The sequence below is a fragment of the Siniperca chuatsi genome, linkage group LG22 (genome assembly GCF_020085105.1).
Source record: "Siniperca chuatsi isolate FFG_IHB_CAS linkage group LG22, ASM2008510v1, whole genome shotgun sequence".
Taxonomy (NCBI): domain Eukaryota; kingdom Metazoa; phylum Chordata; class Actinopteri; order Centrarchiformes; family Sinipercidae; genus Siniperca; species Siniperca chuatsi.
In genome coordinates, this window is record NC_058063.1 from 2,572,501 (window position 1) to 2,591,793 (window position 19,293).

The window sequence follows — 19,293 nt, forward strand, 5'->3', positions numbered from 1 at the left end:
CCCAGCTGAGGCGGAACTCAATTTCTCACACAAACTCACATTTTTAACATGGAAAAATGGAGTGGTCAAATGAAGTATAGATTCTGTATACCTCAGTATAAAAATCTACACCTCAGATTTTGCAGAGGGAAAACTGACAGAAAGTTTCCAGTGCTTGGCAGCTGAAATTTAAGGGCTCTGTTCCATTTAAAATGATCTCTTGGTCATGTTTTGTAATCTTCTGAATTCCACACAGAGCTGAGCTGTTTTTGAATTCCCCCTGAGTCACATCTCAGCTGTCTCTTGAAGACAGTATTTATTATTATGAGCAAATACAGTTCATTTGTGAGTTCAAGCGGAAAGGTATAGCAACAACTCTACCATCTTCTGCATGGATTTTGTGAACCTTACCCGTTCCTATTGAGTCAACCCATGTAGCCTAATATCTGAACTGTTGATAATATAAGATAAAACCATTCTGTAAAAATAATGTTCTCTTAAAATGATTTGTATAAGAATGTAGCTGATAAAAGCTCCTGGTAGATGTGTGATATCCACAGGCCACAGTGGCCGGTTGACCATACATTTCATTTCCCACTTCCTTTTGAGCACATCCATATAAATGTGGCATTTTATATTTCCGTTCTGAGCATGAACTGCTGTTTTTCAGCATTTTGAATGAGACTTGTCTCAGTGTGTAAGCGTCTCAGGGTTAATTTTGAGGTAAATCCACCGACTAAGCAGTGTAACACGCATGTTTCAATGTGTTCGTCACGGTTTTATTTTGAGGGTTTAGACAGGAAGTGCTGTAGTTTGCTCTCCCGTGTTTGACGCTCGGAGGAGTCAGAAAGGGAAGCAGAGTTGAACAACGGCGAGGAAAGGGAGGACGGTCGGCGGTACCGAGGGTCACAGGGATGTACAGTAAACATAGGCAGAAAAATGGCCAAATATCACCGGCAAAATGTGGACGTTTGCTCGTTTTTCTTTCTTTTCTATTGCTGAACGGCACACTGGAACGAGCCTGCGGGAACACTGGAGAACAAGGTAAAGAAAAGAGCCGACATGCCGTAAAACTTCTTTTAGCATCTACCAGTTGCGTGTTGAAGCACTGAAGCTCAATAGGTAAACATGTATGACATGTTTAAAGTGTGTCATTCAGTGTAACGGGTTTTTATTGAAGCGGGTAATGTTTGGTGTGATAGCACTGCAACTTTTCTTAGAGTAGCCTAATTAGCCGTTCTATATAGAGGAGGGTTGCGTACGCCAAATTCCATTTAAAAAAGGCAATTTAATGCAGCGTTGCTTATCAGACAAAGGCGCGAGACATATATGACTTACAAGACATTTCCTGAATAGCATGGATCCATTCTTAAGATTGCTATAGGCTGCATCCAAAACACAAATCATACCTACAGAATAACGCTGTGATAATATTTCTACTTTTATCACCGGGTCTCTGGTCTCTCCCACATCTGCCCCCTCCTCGAATTGCTAGGTAGGGGGTCGGGGAGGAGGGAATAAGGTGAAACGATTCTAAAAGTTGACATTACTGAGTTGTGGATTTCATGCCGACATTAACGGAAGACGTCAGTTGTTCTGAAAACAAGGTGTCATATGTTTTCTAATATATTTATATTTCACTGTATCCAAGACAACATTAAATTGTAAGAGTTTTCAAACGTGTTTCGGATGAGCGTCTCTTAATCCAAGCGCGCGTCGAAGCGAGAGGTTTTCTGTTAATCACATAAAAAAAGATTTCTTATAGATGTTTGGGCAGTTTTGTATTGTAGAAGAAGAAGAAGAACAATACGTTTCACATCTATTTAGGCTGAACGACTAATCGTTTGTAGCACAGATGTTCAAAATAATGTTTTCAGCCCAACTGCAGAAGGAGCCCCGTCCTCTGTGCGGTGTCCATAAAAGGCAGCAGTGGAGAAAAATGCTGGAATACAGCAGAAGGGTTCAGTGGAGTAGCCCAGATTTCATCCAGCTATGTGACAGAAAGTCCGCTTTTTATAGACTTTTTGGGTGAAACCGTCACAATGTAAACTGACTTAAGTTCCATCAGAGACCTGCCTTTGTTCAAAGCCAAACTTAAAACCCACTTATTTAGAATAGCTTTTAACTTCTCTTTATCTTAATGTTGTAATGTGCTCTGCTGACCTATTTGTACTTTTATCATTATTTCTTATTATCATTATTATTATTTTTTTTTATCTTGTTTTTAATGTTGTACAGCACTTTGGTTCAGTTTCGGGTGTTGGAAGGTGAAGTTTGAAATCCCTGATTGGATTCTGTTGCTCACTGTTAAGGGTCTGTCGTGGCAACACTCTGTATTTGAAATGACTCTAAACTCTATAACTCTAAAACTGGAATCAAATGTCTCATCACCTTCCCATCTCCCAGTCACACTGAACTACCCCGTGGCAAAGTTAGACTCAGACAGTGCCCCAGTTAATGTAGTTAACAACCCATGTTTGTGTGTGTGTTTGGCTTCTGTACAAACTTCAACACACACACACACACACACACACACACACACACACACATGGTCGAGTTTTCAGTGAGAGAACGCAAATCTAGCTTTGATTCAAATATCCAGTAACTTCACTTGTACTGTCAGACGCAATCTAACACAGCAGCCGTGCAATAAGTCCGGCCTTTGTGTGGTTTGTAATGTTCAGCAGTTTATTAGAGGCTGTAGTTAGTGGTGGTGTTGCTTTTGGACTGCTTTCTACTGTTTACAATATTATTTTGTCCACGCACTGTATGTACTGTAGAGAATGGTAACTTTATCAATGATTTGATCCCCATAGGTATATGTTGTTAGTTTAATTTAACTTGATTTGAGTCAGTATAGCCAAAGTAGCATATAAAGTGTGAAAATATATGAATTACTAGTTTTAAAAATGTCTGATAATTGTTGTGCAGCAGTCAGTGTCTGTAATGAAAACACTTCCTAAGGACATATCGTCAGTGACTGAACCCTCTCTCGCCCCACCGGAAGCTCAGAGGTCACAGATTAGCTCCAAAGCTGGTAGGCATTCAGTGGCTTGCTCAAGGACACTTCAGCAAGCGGATTTGGGGGGTTGAACCTGGTCGTGTATGAACTGCCTTCTGCTCCCCGACACTGAACAGATTTGGCCTTTTGTGTATCATGTTTTATTTGAATGCTGGAAGATTAGTTGATCAATCGATTAGTCAATCAACAGAAAATGAATCGACAGTTTATATTAATGTAACTGGGAAATTGCGAAGGACTTTTTAAAACAATTTTCTCACATTTTTTAGACTAAACAAATAATTGTAAAAAAGAAAAGGCAGATGGATCAATATTGAAAACCTTTCCCCGCTGGAACTGATGCTTGGAGCCGGATGTAAAGACACAATGGCTGATCCCCCCTGTGACTTGAGTCATACTGGTTTTTTGAGGCTGATACTGATATTTGGAGCAAAAATGTGATATTAACAGCCAATATGAGTTTTTTCACATAAAAAATAACATATTTTTGGCAAGGATCTCTCAAATACTATTATTAAACACTTGTAACAAATATACCGTAAAATCTCAAATTGTGGGCCTTCATTTACTTCAGCTACAGAAAGAACCGGGCCTTTGTTTGAAACAGGCTCAAAGTAGAGACATGCCTTTATTTCAGATTTTCCCTGTTAGTAGTATAAGTATATTTTATTGTATGTTAGTTATAAGCCTCACTGTTTTTCAATTTGTTCCTCTTTTATTTTGCTGTTAATGGAAACTCAACACTTCCTCCATGTAGCTGTTGTCTTTGATAAATTCAGGATAACGTACATTTCCATCAGCACAACAAAACAGGCATGGCATACTCATCACTCTGCTGCTCTGAGTTTCTTTTTTAAGCAAAAATACTGTTTTCATTCACTTATTTTTTCCAATCTCTTCCACTTTGCAGTTTTTTTCAATCAAACTTAAGTTGCTGTCAATGAAGCTCAGCACTTCCTGCGCAGATGTTTCACATTAAAAGCCTTCCAGTGCCTTTTTATGGTGGGCTTTTCCTGTGAAACGCTGCAGGAAGTGTTAGATAACAGTGAAGTAGAAGATTGGAAATAATTAGTGAATGATAACAGTATTTCTGTTAAAAATAGAAACTCTGAACAGCAGAGTGCTGAGTATGACTCCGTTGTTGTAGTGATGGAATTAGAGCTGTGGAAATGTACATTATACTGAATTTAGCATGTTTTTACGACCGGCCTTACTGTTTGTGCTGGCCGAGCCTCTGTAATAAATAAATAATTTTAATACTGGCTTTTATTTGAGAATTTAGGGTATATACTGAGGCAGGGTATTTCACAAAAAAACAACTTATTAAAGATGACTACAACAGTAAATGTACAATGCAGTTCATCAGTTTTTGGACAGCAACACATTTTTTGTAAATTTTCCAGGGTTGTTTGTTATTAATGAGTATGTATATGAGCACAGACACAGGCTAGAAAGCGGTTAATTTATGCTACTTGTTATATTTAATATATAATACCACATCTCCCACACTTGTTTCCCACTGCTGGAAACTGGCAGCCAGTCAACAGAAGAGATTGTGCCACTTTTCCTCTCTGCTCCCCAACCAGTCTGTCCTCCTCCTCCCTTTATGTTTTACCGTATTGTTTCATTTTTTGTCGATCCATTACTTTGTATCAGCATTTTCCTCTGCAGCATGGTGTCAACCGGTAATGCACCAGTTAATTGGCTGCAGCTCATAACTGGCCAAAAAACCCTCTAAATAGAACAGTGATAATTGGCTGTTCCTCTGTTCCAACTGCCTGCATAAAAATACCCTCCAAAAAAACAATACGGACATCAGGAAAGTAGGCATTAAAGTAGTTATTAAAACGGGAAGCTAATTTGCAGCAGTCAGCAGAACCACAATCATCAACATTACATCATCCATCTGCTATCAGCAGTTTATTTCTCAACACAGCCACTGATCATCTGAAGACAGGAGAATAAACTGTCACAATGAAAACCTTAGCTATAGTAATGTCAGGGTGCCTCCCCGACATGTAATAACTAGCGTAGCCAGATTACTACAGAATTGTGAGACAGATGTTGATATGATAAAAAAAATTGGATATAGTTGTCGTTATTTGTTCACATAACATGAACACACATTTTTGTTAAGAATCTCTTGAATTTGTTATGTACTTGTAATATGTACTGTGCCTGACATTTTACAATGTAAAAAAAAGTATTATTTTTAATATATATATATATATATATATATATATATATATATATATATTAGAGAGAGAGAGAGAGACAGATAGGAGTGGAGAGACATATCAAATATGCAGATGCTTCCGTGCACCAGGGCTCACTGAATGGTTTGGTGAGTATGAAAATGATGTGAATAAAATGCGACGGCCTCCCTTGGGGTCTTGGTAGCTCACCTGGTAGAGTGTGCACCACATATCAAAGCTGAGTCCTTCCCACCGCAGCAGCCTGGGTTCCAGTCCAATCCAGGCCCTTTGCTGCATGTCATCCCCTCTCTCTCCCGTCTCTCTACTGTCACTTTCAAATAAAGCGAAACGCCCAAAAACTAATCTGTAAGAAGAAAAGATCTCAACCCAGTTTCACACCTGTGGAAAAGTAAGGCAATGCTCTCCACCACCATCTCCATAACATCAAATATATATAATATAATATAAACTTTCATCTTTAAATCTATGTAGTGATGTATGTGACTGTCTCTGATTCTATATGTCCTTATGTCTGGCTGTATTTGTTTTTGTTTCTGTCTGCTGCACTCAGGTCTCTGTTGATCTCAGTGAGATGAGCTGATTAAATAAAGGTTGTATATATAAATGAGGGAATATCGTGTGGAGGAGGTGTTCATCCCTCCAATACAGCTCCACACACGGAGCGCTGAAGCTGTTCTGGAGGCTCGTGGTTGCCTGACTTCATACTAAGGCACTTCATGTTGCTTTTTCTTTTAATTTGTCACCCATTTCTCTCTGTGTGTGTGTGTGTGTGTGTGTGTGTGTGTGTGTGTGTGTTTAATATTCTTATATCCTGGTGGGGACTTTAAGCTGAATGCACACTAACCTGTGGGGTCAAAAATTGAGGTAGAGACGGCTTTTTGAGGGTTAAGACTTTTTAGAGTACAGGTTACAATTAGGTTAAGGTCAGGGTAAGGGGCTAGGGAAAGCTTTATGTCAATGACTGTCCCCCACGGGGATAGTGAAACAAACGTTTGTGTAAACTTGTCTCACACATCTTTGGTATTTTTGTACTGCAGTTTCCTGTTACTTATGGGCTGACATATGCAGCAGCACAATATATTTGTAATAAGCTAATATCTGTCCATATATGTAACAACTCTAATAACTTGCTGGATATTGTTTGAAATGTTTCCATACTAGTGCCGATATGATACAAAGTTTCGTCGTGTATGTCAGTGATCAGTAAAGCAGTGAAGATATGAGCTGGAGAACCATAAACTCCATAGAGCTCAGGGGAACTGCAGAGTTGGTGATTATTCTCTGTGGGTCCATCACTACAAGCAACACATTTCACATTACACAGACAGCAGTCATTTGATCCATCGTTAATATAAAAATATTGATTAGTGCAGATTTAAATCTGGAACTAGTAAGTAAACAAGATTACAAATCTGACATGGCAGTTGATGGCAGCTTTCAGTACTTACCGTTTTTGTTACTCCGTGCTACGGACACATTTCTGACAGTACCAAGAAAGTATTGAGGTTCAATAACCTGCCCTAGTAATAATTGTGCTGTGATTTATTCACTCATTTAGTAAAATGACATGAGTTTAAATTTCATATTGAGCTATTTGAATTGTTCCTGGAAATTAGATGAATACTTCCCAATGTTTAAGGCCAGCTTTGCAGCAAATTCGTGCTTTGTTTAACAAAACCAACTCCTCCTGCTCTGTATTTACAGTTTCACTCTCCTCCTCCGTGTTTTCTTGTCACTCTCTTCTTCTTCGCCACGTGAGAACATGGTAAAGCAGTCCTGCTGCCCAAATCATGTGACCTCGCGAGGCAGCTGGATTTGCGAGATCACGCGAAAATCGTGATATCACACGATGATCCAGCCCTGATTTGCTACACAGCCTGTCCCGAAAATATAGCAAAGACACTAAAGGATAGCTCCCGTGGTGAAAACGGTATTGCCAAATCTGTACCGGTGGACACATTTCTACCATCGCTCGGAATATACCGTCATGTTGCCCAACCCTAAGGTGAGGCATATGAGTGGACGTTCTTAATAAGAGACAAAGGCATAATTTAATACAAATTGAGCCCAACATTTCTGCACAAAAAACTGACCAGTAGTGTAGTCATGCAGATCCAGGAGTTACAACTCTTCTATTCTATACGTAGATAAGTCTGCACTGATAGCTAATCACAATTCAGTTTTGTTCTCCTTTCTCATAGGCCTTAGCTAATGCATTTTAAAATCTGGAACTGATATTATCAAGCAGATCTGTGTGACCCTTTCACAGAAACTGAGCCAATACAAATTCCCACTTCTCCATTTCTTTTGTCACTACACCGCTTCTTTGTGCATGTTGTGTTTTGGTCAAGCACAGGCTGACTACTCATGGCTCGCCCACAAATGTCACAGAGTGACGCATTCTTTTGAAATGTTTTACACCAGTGTTTCTTGCCTCGAGGTAAATACAGCACATCTCAGAGGGCAGCATGTTTTACCCCAGCAGAACTGACAAGAGATTTAATTAACACTTTGAGTGTTTATTTTGGCACAGTTAGACAAATGTGTGGGAGGATTTTGCATTGTACATGTTTCACTTGAGTTCATTTTGAGTGGCATTCTCAATTAGTCACAGATGAATTTAAAAGGATTTTAGATAGCTACAAATCCAGTGACATCCTGTACTTTGACCAGGAAACATTTAGATCAGGTGGCTCATTAATGGTTGACATCATTACATGAAGTCCCAACATCATAACCTAATGTTAGGTGGCTGATCATAAGCTGATTTCATAACCTCATCTCATGACATAACCTGATGCCATGACCTGATGTTGTGCCTGATATTGTGACATTTTGACTTGATGTCGTGACCTGGTATTGTAACATCATGACTTGATAGTGCTGACATCATAAACTGATATTGTGACATCATAGCCTGACATCATGGACTTATGATGTGACATCATGTCTTGATAGTGCTGACATCATGTATCCGAAATCCCTTCCACTCATTCACTACTCTCTATATAATAGACGCGCAATAGTTTACTGAATAGTGAGCAGTAAATTAAGATTTCGTACACTTACTAATCATCATCATTTTGCGTCATCACTAATAAGGTTGTCAAAAGTAAAGATACTTTCGATACGTGTTTAAAACAATACAATCACCGTTAATTATACATTCGATAGTATCGAAAGTATCGAAGCGATTTAAAAAACAGATCTACAATCTTTAGATGGCGTTCAGCATGCCCCCAGTTTGGAGAAGCAGGCAGGAGTACCAGCACGGAAGCTGAGAAAAAGTCAATATTCCATGTAACTGTACGCTATATTTAGAATATTTTCACCGCCTTACCTTACCGTCAGACAGCCTCTCTTACGGAAAACTGAAGCCTTATATCGCTCACTCCAAAGCCACCACCAGACTCCTTTGACAAAAACAGTAATTTTACGTTGCAGAACACGGGAGTTGCTGGTCCACCGCTGCCTCAAAAAAATGTATCCTGTCCTAGGACTTTTTTTTCTTTTTGCTATGGTGTAAAAAGAGGTATCGAGTATCGTTTTTTTTGTGTTAGTATTGTATCGAAGTTTAAAATTCTGGTATTGTGATAACCTTAATCACTAACAGGTGTAGAGACGCTCAACTGTAATTTTCGCATCTGTAAAATGCAGAGCATTGTGGGATTGTTAGCCGAAAGTAGTGTACTTGCCATAACATTTTTGAGGGTACTATAAAGTGGATACATTTACACACTTCGGACACTCAAATAAAATGGCGGACAGTAAATGTAGTGGACTATATTGTAAATAGGGAGTGATTTCGGACACAGCCCTGATGTCACGACTTGATGTTGTTAACATCATGACCTGACGTTGTGACATCAAAACCTGAAACTTGCTTTCAGAGAAGAGGCAGCTTGTGTCTGTGTGCCTGTGTCATCAAAAGGTTAAAAAGTCCTAATGCACTTGCCCTGCTGGGATTCAAATAAACTCCGTGCTCAGCAATTTTCTCTACAATATCTGCCTGCAACACGGCCCATTTACTTGGCACTGAGAGCAGCCTGCCCAGGGCCTGCTCTCCATATGCTTTTGCAATGCAAGGCCTGTTCTCTGAGCCCAGAGGAATTTGTATGGAATGATTTGAGAGCTCTTGAAAGCGTGGGCTGTTATTTCCAGGGGGGGGAGCATGGACTGGCCGCGCAGTCGGCAGAACTTTTGTGGCTCGACCTCCAAACAGACAAACTTTCATTAGCGACACGTTCCTCGACAATGCCCAGCTCACGTTTTCACACCGCCTCAGCAAACACCAGACCGGCGTGACAGAGAGGTCGCACCCTTGAAGAATAGTTTGTTTGAAATCTAACAAGATCGCGTGGTTGTTATTTGTAACGCCCACAGAAATACTGTGCAAGGTCCTGGTCTGCTGTGTGGGGTTCTTTTAGTCATTATTCATTTTCCAAGTGTTATGTTTATGCTTTGTGAGTCTGTGGTGTGTAGGTGAGGGGCTGCCAGAGAGCGCGGTGTTTCTGAGTGCTTCCTGTTACAGTCTAATGCTATGAGTCTCCATGCCAGAAAGTGTATTGTAGTTCTACAACAACATGTGAAGTTTGAAACCCCTTTTATGAAGAACTGAGAAAAGAGTCCCTCTTCCACCACAGATAACTAAGCTGCCTCTTCTCTGAAAGCAAGTGTCAGGTGCTATTTAAATTTATATAAAAATGATTTAAAGTACTGGTGTTCTCCTTTACATAACTTAAAGGAGAACATCACTACTGTTCTAAGTTTTACAGCTCTATCTAGTATACATTTCTCCAAATGTTTGTGCAATGAATATCACATGTATTTCTATTATTTTCTGTTGTTTTTAAAGAGTAACTTGACACTTCAAGTCTTTTTTTATTTCAGTAGGTTTGGTCAAGTTTGCAATCATACCACTAGGAGTGGCAGAAGATGCACATTTGGCAGTGATAGCAACCTTTAAGTCTTCTTGGGTATGATGGGACTTGCTTTGCACACCCGGTACCTGGTTTCCTCCAGACAGGACATTTAGAATTGAGGCCAAACAATTCAGTCTTGGTTTCATCAGACCAGAGAATCTTGTTTCTCACAGTCTGAGTTCATTCATATTTCATTGTACAACGCATGGTTGTACAATGAAATGCAAGCTGTATCCCTTCATTCTGCACACAAAAAAACAAAACTATTATTATGGCGGAGTGCAGAGGATGAATTGAGTCTCACAGCCTGAGGGAAGAAGCTGCTCTGTAGTCTGGTGGTGCGGCCATTATCGATTCTGCTTATTGATTCCTGATCAGTTTTCTGTGTGGGGGGAAAAAAAGCAGTCAAAGTACTCATTATGCAGAATGGCCCATTTCAGAATAATATATATTATATCACTGGATTATAATTAGTGATGCATTAATGTGTAAGCATCACTAATGTTGCAGGTGCTAAAGATGGGGCTAAATTGAAGTACTTTACATACTGCTGGGTACCTTAATCCATAATAATATATTATACCATATTAGTTGATTTATATTTTGTAATAATCTGAATCTACAAAGTAACTAGTAACAAATGTTGTCAAATAAATGTAGTGAAGTAAAAAGTACAATATTTGCCTCCAAAATGTAGTGGAGTAGAAGTACAAAGTAGCATAAAATGGAAATACTCAAGTAAAGTACAAGTACCTTTAAATTGTACTTAAGTACAGTACTTGAGTACTTAGTTACATTCCACCACTGAATAAAAGTAGGCCTGCATAGGTTTTCAGCTTCAACGCAACAGTTTTATTATCTCTGAGTCTGAACAGTGTAGAAATAGTTTTTTGCTAGTCACCATTATTAGCTTAAGCCTATGGCATTTACTGCATAGATTAGCCTAGTGGCTAGCAGATGTTTCCCCTACTCATAGCTTAGCAAATTACATATTATTTATACTTTTTCTTACTCATCGTTGGTTTAAGTCACTGCATCTGAACACCACAGCTGAATTTCAGCTTAGCGTAACATTAACAAGTTGTTGTCAACTCCAGTAACTTAACGATCACTTGACTTTGCTGTTATGTGCATGCTCAGCCCTGCCCTCAGTGAAACGAGAGGAGAGGAGAGAGCTGGGAAGCATATGATTCCGATGGAACGGGCAGTTTTGAACTGGTTCTCAACTGGAATCGGGTCTCGATTCCCATACCTAACGGCAGCGGATACTTCTGTATCTCTTGCCAGACGGCAGCAGGGTGTACAGGCTGTGGCTCGGGTGGGTACTGACCTTTTAAAATCCTTTGGGCTCTGCGCAGGCACCTCACCTCACCAATATCACTGATGCTCAGTAAATGGGTACAAAGGATGTTCTGGGCGGTTTTAATCGCTGCAGAGCCCTCCGGTCCTGGCCGTGCACATCCCATGCCAGTTTGTGATGTTTCCAGTCAGGATGCTTTCTGTTGCTCCTCTGTAAAAGTTAACAAGAACTTGGCACGAGAATTTAGCCTTCTTAAGTTTCCTTAAGAAATCCAGCTGTTTCTCAGTTTTCTTTACCGCAGACGGCAGACTTCAAAAGTTCTCACAGTATTGAGGATTGCAGATCCCGAGATCTGTGCCTCAACACAATCCTGTCTCTGAACTGTGCAGGCAGTTACTACGACCTCCGGGCTTGGTTTTTGCTTTGATTTGCACTGTCAGCTGTGAGACCTTTGTATCGGCAGGTATCTGCCTGTCCAAATCATGTCCAACCAATTAAATTTACCACAGGTGGACTCCGATCAAGATGTAGAAACATCTCAAAGATGATCAAGAGAAAAAGGGGGGCACCTGAGCTAAATTTAGGGTCTGAATACTTATGTCAATGTGATATTTAAGTTTTTTCTTTTTAATGAAAGACAAGACATGATTGAATCTTGAATCAATGTTCACACTAGTAAGTGAACCTTGAGTTAAGGTTTTTTTTTTTGTGGAGCTATTGTTTCCGAGGTCCAGAATGGACTTTCATGCATTTCTGCATAGGCACTGGGTGACCAATTGTTTTTGGAATGAATGGGCAGCCATTTAGACACCTCATGTACATTTTAATACAATTTTTGGGAGTCATTTAAAGTCACTAAAGTGCATCCCTTAACTTGGACCACATGGTGAATTCCTGGTTTATGACCTTTTTATTTGATAAAATCCCTAATGTTGCTTTAAAAATAAAGGAGACTGTTAGCTCATGTGCATATAAGACATAGAATCCCCTCCAAGCAGAGTACATTCTCTAAAGCTTAAATGTTGTGGAAGCGATCCCTCCCACATGCAGACATGAATGGTTTGATTATAGCTCTTCCCTGAAGGAAGAGCGCCAGGACGAGACACTGGATGAGACTTGTGATGATGCAAACACATCAGTGACCTGTGGCTCAGCTCAGAGGAATGCTGTTTGCATCCAGTTCTGTCGTCACGTGTTTGAGTCACTAATCCATGAGTACTGGCACGCTCCTCCTTCTGTTTAGAGATAGACAGTTGGCAGGTGTACTAGAAAATAGTTCTCAATGAAACTGCACAGTGAGATCTGTGGATTATTCTTTCTTTGTGATTGAGTTTTCCAAATGCAGTTACAAACCAAATGTCATTGAGCTTCGTTGTATGTGGATGATAGTAGCCATTGCTAACCATTATTTTCATTATTGATGGCAGCAGATTATCAGCCTTAGCTAATTGACATCATTTCCATAGCAACTAAAATGAACCTTTTGGCTGTTCTGTTGTTAATGTGCTCTTTACAAGAAGGTGTATACTCAGCCAGAGATGTTTTGTGAGGGACAAGAGACCACTCAGTAACACCACTCTAAATTCATTGTTTCCAGGACCTCCGATATAAGGAGAAGCTTGTGAAAAATAACATGGAAAAGTAAGCAGGCTGTACCTGTTGCAATTCCACTGTGTTAGATACATATTTAAACATTTCATTCAGTTGCTCATATCATTTTCAGGTTGGAGCTACACGTCAGTGAACATGAATTAGGATGCTAGAGATCTTTGAGTTTTAGTTATTTTTAACTTAAGTTACTTGCAAATGTTGAACCTTAATAGATGTGATAAGGCATTTGATACTGGTTCACATCTGATGAAATGCTTTAGAACCCCAACCGTAATTTTCTGTTGATTGACTTCAGTTAATTGACAAATTGTTTCAGGGTGATCTCAGATTTTCGGCATGACACATTAATGCCATTGAATTTTTCTTATGATTTCCAATTAATGAGAAACATAAAACCAATAAACCACTTCCTGCGCACCAGCGGATTTTTCCTGATTGTTCTTGTGCCAACATTGTCTCCCCTAAAGAAATTATCAAGGGACATTCTTTAATAAATGACCAGCACATTCCATGTAGAATCAGTGGACACATGGTTTAGGATATTAAGATAATGAACAAGTGTGACCTACTGTCATTCGTCCGTCCATTTCCAAAAGGCTTTCATTTTTTGTTGTGAAATGATTATGAAACATTTTCCCATGTTAAAAGAAAATGCTTTTGTTATTTTCCTCCGTGACATGAAATGAAAGTGAAAGACAATTTTTCATAACACCGGGAAACGGCTAGTCGAAAGTAGGTGTTCAGAGCATGTTTGAATGACTGCTGTGTCAAATCACTTGGTGATAAAGACTAGCAAAACCCACACTTATTCATATGTAGATGTTACAGCTTTTCATGAATTGCAGGAATAATTTGCGGCATACACACATTCTAAAGGTAGCTCTCATTCTGCATTGTGTGAGGAAAGATGAACGACGCCTCTGACAGTCATCAGTGCATATAGGGAACCACTTTCCCATCGGAGAGCAGTAGGGTTGGGCCGATACATTCGTGCAGGTGTGTGTGTGTGTGTGTGTGTGTGTGTGTGTGTGTGGGACGAGAGAGAGTGATAAAGGGCGAGGTGAAGTCTGTGGGGATTTAGGAAATAGGAAATATAAGAGTAAGCTGTATGGCATGTGGAGAGCACTAGTTCACTACTACTTCATCACTGCCAGGTCCTACTGCCTGCATCTGTCACACGGCCCCAAGTTTTTTTTAATAAACCTAGTGTCCTTTGATTTGGGCCAAATCAGCTTTGTTTGCTCAGAAGGTGCTCTGTGCTTTGTCCCATAACGTTAGTGGTGCTTCACATTGCCACTTTTAATAATCGCCATGGTCTGCCTGCGGGAAAAAAGAACATGTAAGAGTCTGTCCATTCTGGATGAAAAGCTCTCTTTTCGCTGTCTACTTCTCTCTTTTTAGAGCACGCCAAGTGAAATTACTTCTGACTCGCTTATTTCTCCAACTGTCTCTCATCTAGTCTCCACTGTGTCACACAGGCTGTGTGTATCTCACTCAGTCAAGTTGCAATGCACAGATTTGATTGGCTGAGTAGCATCACGTGAGATGATTCAGGGCCACTAAACCAGTGCTGTAAAGGCTAGAATGTTTGTGCCGGTTTATTATCATTATTATTATTATTATTATTATTATTTGTTCAAATTGCAGTGAGCTGGAATGAGCTACAAACGCGAAAGTTTGCCCAATAACCGGAAATGATGTGCATGTGCTTCCACAGAATTGTGAGCCCAATCAGCCACATGGTGGCGCTGTAATTAAGGCCCAAAAATGCCCTTTTGAACAGGCCACGCCCCTCACACTGTAAGTCCGAATGACTTGAAATGTCTCTCACAGGTCCAGCTCAGTGTGCGCTACCAAAAAGCCCCTGGACCACTAAAGTCCGCTGACTAGATTTTTCCATCATTTTGACTTTTTTGAAAAACACATTCTTGACATCTCCTAAACCGTAGGTCCGATTTTTCTGTGGCTCATCATTGGACGAATCTTATCAAAGGTTGTATAAAGCTTGTTGATATCTTATTGAGTTTTCAAGATATTGACCAATGAACTTCAAAAGGGGCGTGGCTCAGCACATAAATAGACCAAAGTCAACAACCGTTTGGCCAGTCATCACAAAACTTCCAGGATATTTCCACATAAGTACCTGAAACATACCCTGGAAGTGTCCTTCAAATCGACCACTAGGGGGCGCTACAAGGGCAAAAAATGTGCGTGGCAAAACACGAATCAGACTGGAAATAAGAGTTTGCTTCATTCTATTTGTGAAAATACAAAAAAGGGAGATTCACTGCTTTTGTCACGTCTAGGCCACATTTGGCCAGGTTTTTATTTATTTATTTTTTTTTTACACAAATACGTCATATACCGTATACCCCGGTGAAACATCAGGAAGGTATGAAAAAGTAGATACCGCCCAAGCCTAGTGTCTATGGCAAAATGAACTGAATTCTTCACGCATTCGTAAACCCGTCGTAATTAAAGTGAATGGTGTGCTGTGACTAAATTTACAACAAAACATAACAGCAACATCAAACATCACTGTAGAAAGAAATGCAGCACGGGAGTGAAGCACTCTGTACACATAAGTGGTTTCAGACAGCACGCAGGAGGCTGCTTGAAACTCCCTGTGCACTATGGTGGGAATTTCAATATGGCCCTGGTGCTTTTACTTTGCTTTGCATATGGTACACGTACAATGCAAAAAACGCACTCGTACATTGACTGGTGGCATCTTGAATCCATTCTAAAAAGTACAATTTACTGCTAAATTGAATGTGCATCATTAACATTACCAAAAAATACAGTGGTGTGCAAAAGTGTTTGCCCCCTTCCTGATTTCTTATATTTTTGCATGTTTGTCACATTTAAATGTTTCAGATCAAACAAATTTAAATATTAGTCAAAGATAACACAAGTAAACACAAAATGCAGTTTTTAAATGAAGGTTGTTATTATTAAGGGAAAACAAAATCCAAACCTACATGGCCCTGTGTGAAAAAGTGATTGCCCCCTAAACCTAATAACTGGTTGTGCCACCCTTAGCAGCAACAACTGCAATCAAGCGTTTGCGATAACTTGCAATGAGTCTTTCACAGCGCTGTGGAGGAATTTTGGCCCACTCATCTTTGCAGATTTGTTGTAATTCAGCCACATTGGAGGGTTTTCGAGCATGAACTGCCTTTTTAAGGTATCACAGCATCTCAATAGGATTCAGGTCAGGACTTTGACTAGGCCACTCCAAAGTCTTCCATTGTGAAATCAGGAAGGGGGCAAACACTTTTGCACACCACTGTATGTGTATTTCTCAACAGGAAATATTAGTAGATCTCAGTAGCAGCCTTGGGAAAATGGAACAGACGATAACCTTGAAACTGGCAGAACTGTATTCTTATCATTATTAACTGTTTTCCTGTAAAGCTATCTTGCAACGGATCTTAAACCAGTGACGATGTTATTGTTGTATTTCTTAGTCCTACTTTGTCTGTTGGTTGATGAGTGTTGAATTCCAACTTGAGGTAGTTCGACTGCATTTGAACATTGGATTGAATCTTATAAGCCTTCAGCAATAAAAATCCCCTCTTGGCCTTCCCAACTGTATCATCCTGCTCCCATCGCCCTGACTACCTCCCGTTCTGTTTCACCATAATTTTTCACCCAAACCCATATGCACTCCCTGCTGCATGGTTATAAATGTGGATAAAGCTCTCATCAACACAAGTCTTTCTTCCTCCACAGCCACAACCCGACAGTACAGCAGCATATTCTGGAAGCATTACTTACACATGTTGATAGCATAAGTGATATATTCAGGGAACTATTGATTTGTATGGTGATTTTACATTTTGATGTGGGTTATATATTGTGGATATATTGTGACAGTATGTTCCACCCCAACCCATACAGTGGGACAATGGAAGTGTCTGTCAAAAGTGTGGAACATTTAGGAGGAGCTATTGGCTTAAATGGAAAATAATATTTATAAGTATGTTTTAGTTAGTGTATAATCACCTGAAAATAAGAATCGTTGTGTTTTCATTAAATTAGAATAAGCCATTTTTAAATACAGAGGGAGCGGGTCCCCTTCCACAGAGTCCGCCATGTTGCACCACCATGTTTTTACAGTAGCCCAGAACAGACAAACCAAACACTGACTCTAGACACGGCCATTGGCGTTTTTCGTGAGGGGGAGGGTGAGGCGAGCGGTATTCAGATGATTGCAAACTGCAATTTCACCACTAGATGCCACTAAATCTTACACACAGGACCTTTAAGTCAAAGGCAGTGGAGAATATAAATTCTAAATTGGATTTAGTTCTAACCTGGATTTAAAGAAAGTCAAAGTTGGGACAGGTCGTAGGGCAGCACAATATTGGAGAAATTGCGTTATATTAATTTCTGAGATATATATTGTGATATAAAAAAATACAGGAATTTTCATCAGACTTGAATAGCTCTATTTGGACAGAGTTCATCATTCTAGAACTTTTTTGTAGCGGGTTTGACACTTTTAAATGAATAACGGTGCCAGTCAGCCAGGAATCACGTCTGACAAATAATAATTATAAAATAGAAATAAAATCGCTCCGTCAAACCATACAAAACAATACAGCAATTAGCAAGTAGCAATGAAATATACATCGCAAAAAACCAGCACTGCAAAAGCAAATAGGCCACAACTCAATTCAGTTTTCAATTGGTGTATTAAATCAAGCAAGCAAAGCAATACTGGTGTTGGTGTGTGTGTGTGTGTGTGTGTGTGTGTGTGTGTGTGCTTGGGAAAAACTCTTCCCACAGTCCCAGAGTTCAATCACTTGGTAAAGAGTCCCAAAACAGTTTAGTTCTAATCCAGTTCACAACCACAAAAAGAAAGACAACTCAAAAGCCCGCTCTGGGTTTTACCGCGGATCCCCACAAAACAAATCAAATCAGGAAATCAAAATGGAAATAGCATCGTCTGTATTCACAGTTCAGTAACAGTGATTATTTACAATATATACACACAGCACTCACATGTATATACTCACAGCACCGTCGATCAGTCAGTCAGTAGGCTAGTCAGTCAGGTTTGCAGCGTCGGCCTTAGCTCCGATTGGGAAATACACACCTCCTCCAGATTATTCCTCCTCCTGGCACAGAGACAAGGCTTATGTTTTACCACGAGTTGGTTACAGTGACTCAGACTTTACATGCGATTTGATGCTGAGGGTAAAGCTGGCGTATCTCTCTTGTAGATTAGCCATGGAAAATTAGAACAAAGCAAGTTTTCCTTTTGTATCAAGCAGCAAAAAAGCATGACGTGTTTAAGTTAATTTGCCTTGCTTGACATTGCACGTCCTGCGATGTGACTATTGCGCATGCCCACATCGCGAAGACGCTGCTGAAACGATGTATCGTGCAGCCCTAACAGGTGTATATGTGCAGAGTAACTAAATGCTGATTCTGCATGTTTGGAGTGGTTTGGACTCCAGGAGCCGTTAGCAGATGGCTACCTGGTAACCTGAGAGTGGCAACCTTTCTGTCTTTATATCAAAGACACTTTTAGTCTTGTCTGTATTTACTGTAGCTGAAGGAAGTCCGGGCACATCCAATCAATGACTTCTTCAATGCACTCCCAAAGAATCTACAGGGACTGTTGTAGAGTTGAAATTGAAATTGAAAGTCGATTAATAGAATTAGTCAATTGACAGAAATGATCAATTATTTTCAGTTCACTTCAGTTCAACTTTCTCTCATTCTCATTATTGTGTATACAACCAAAAATAGTCTTGTCATTCCATGATATTAAAACTTGCTAAAAATAGATAACACCAGAAGAACAATAACAAAGTAAGTGTTTTAGTCATTTTAAAAACAAAAGTGCAAATTATTGTCTGGTTCCAGTTTCTCCACTGTGAGGATTTACTGGTTTTTTGTTTTAGATCAATGTAAATTGAATATCTTTGGGATTTGGACTATTATTTGGACAATCAAGAAATTTGAAGATATCATTTTGGCCTTTTAACAAATTGTGACATTTTTCACAATTTTCTACCATTTAATAGACCAAACAAGTAAATTATTCAAATGAAAAAAAAAAGTAAAATAAATCAATTGTCAGTGTCGTCTGCATAATTTGCAGGTTTTTTTGGAGGTGGGGTATAATTTGGCCCGATGGAAGCCTGCAAATGTTAAATAACAGAGGCCTAAGGATGCATGTATTGATGCACAGTGATGATGTATAATTCACGATGATAATTCAAATCC

General features: G+C 39.6%; 1 protein-coding gene across 1 annotated transcript in view; it reads left to right on the plus strand.

Annotated features, from left to right (window-relative positions):
• Positions 1-801: 801 nt before the first annotated feature.
• Positions 802-19,293, plus strand: part of adam19a (ADAM metallopeptidase domain 19a) — a 212,519-nt gene continuing 194,027 nt past the window's right edge. Inside the window, exon 1 of the mRNA XM_044184761.1 lies at positions 802-1,023. Coding sequence (XP_044040696.1) covers positions 894-1,023 — 130 coding nt within the window. The 5' untranslated portion in view covers positions 802-893. The remainder of the gene's footprint in view (positions 1,024-19,293) is intronic.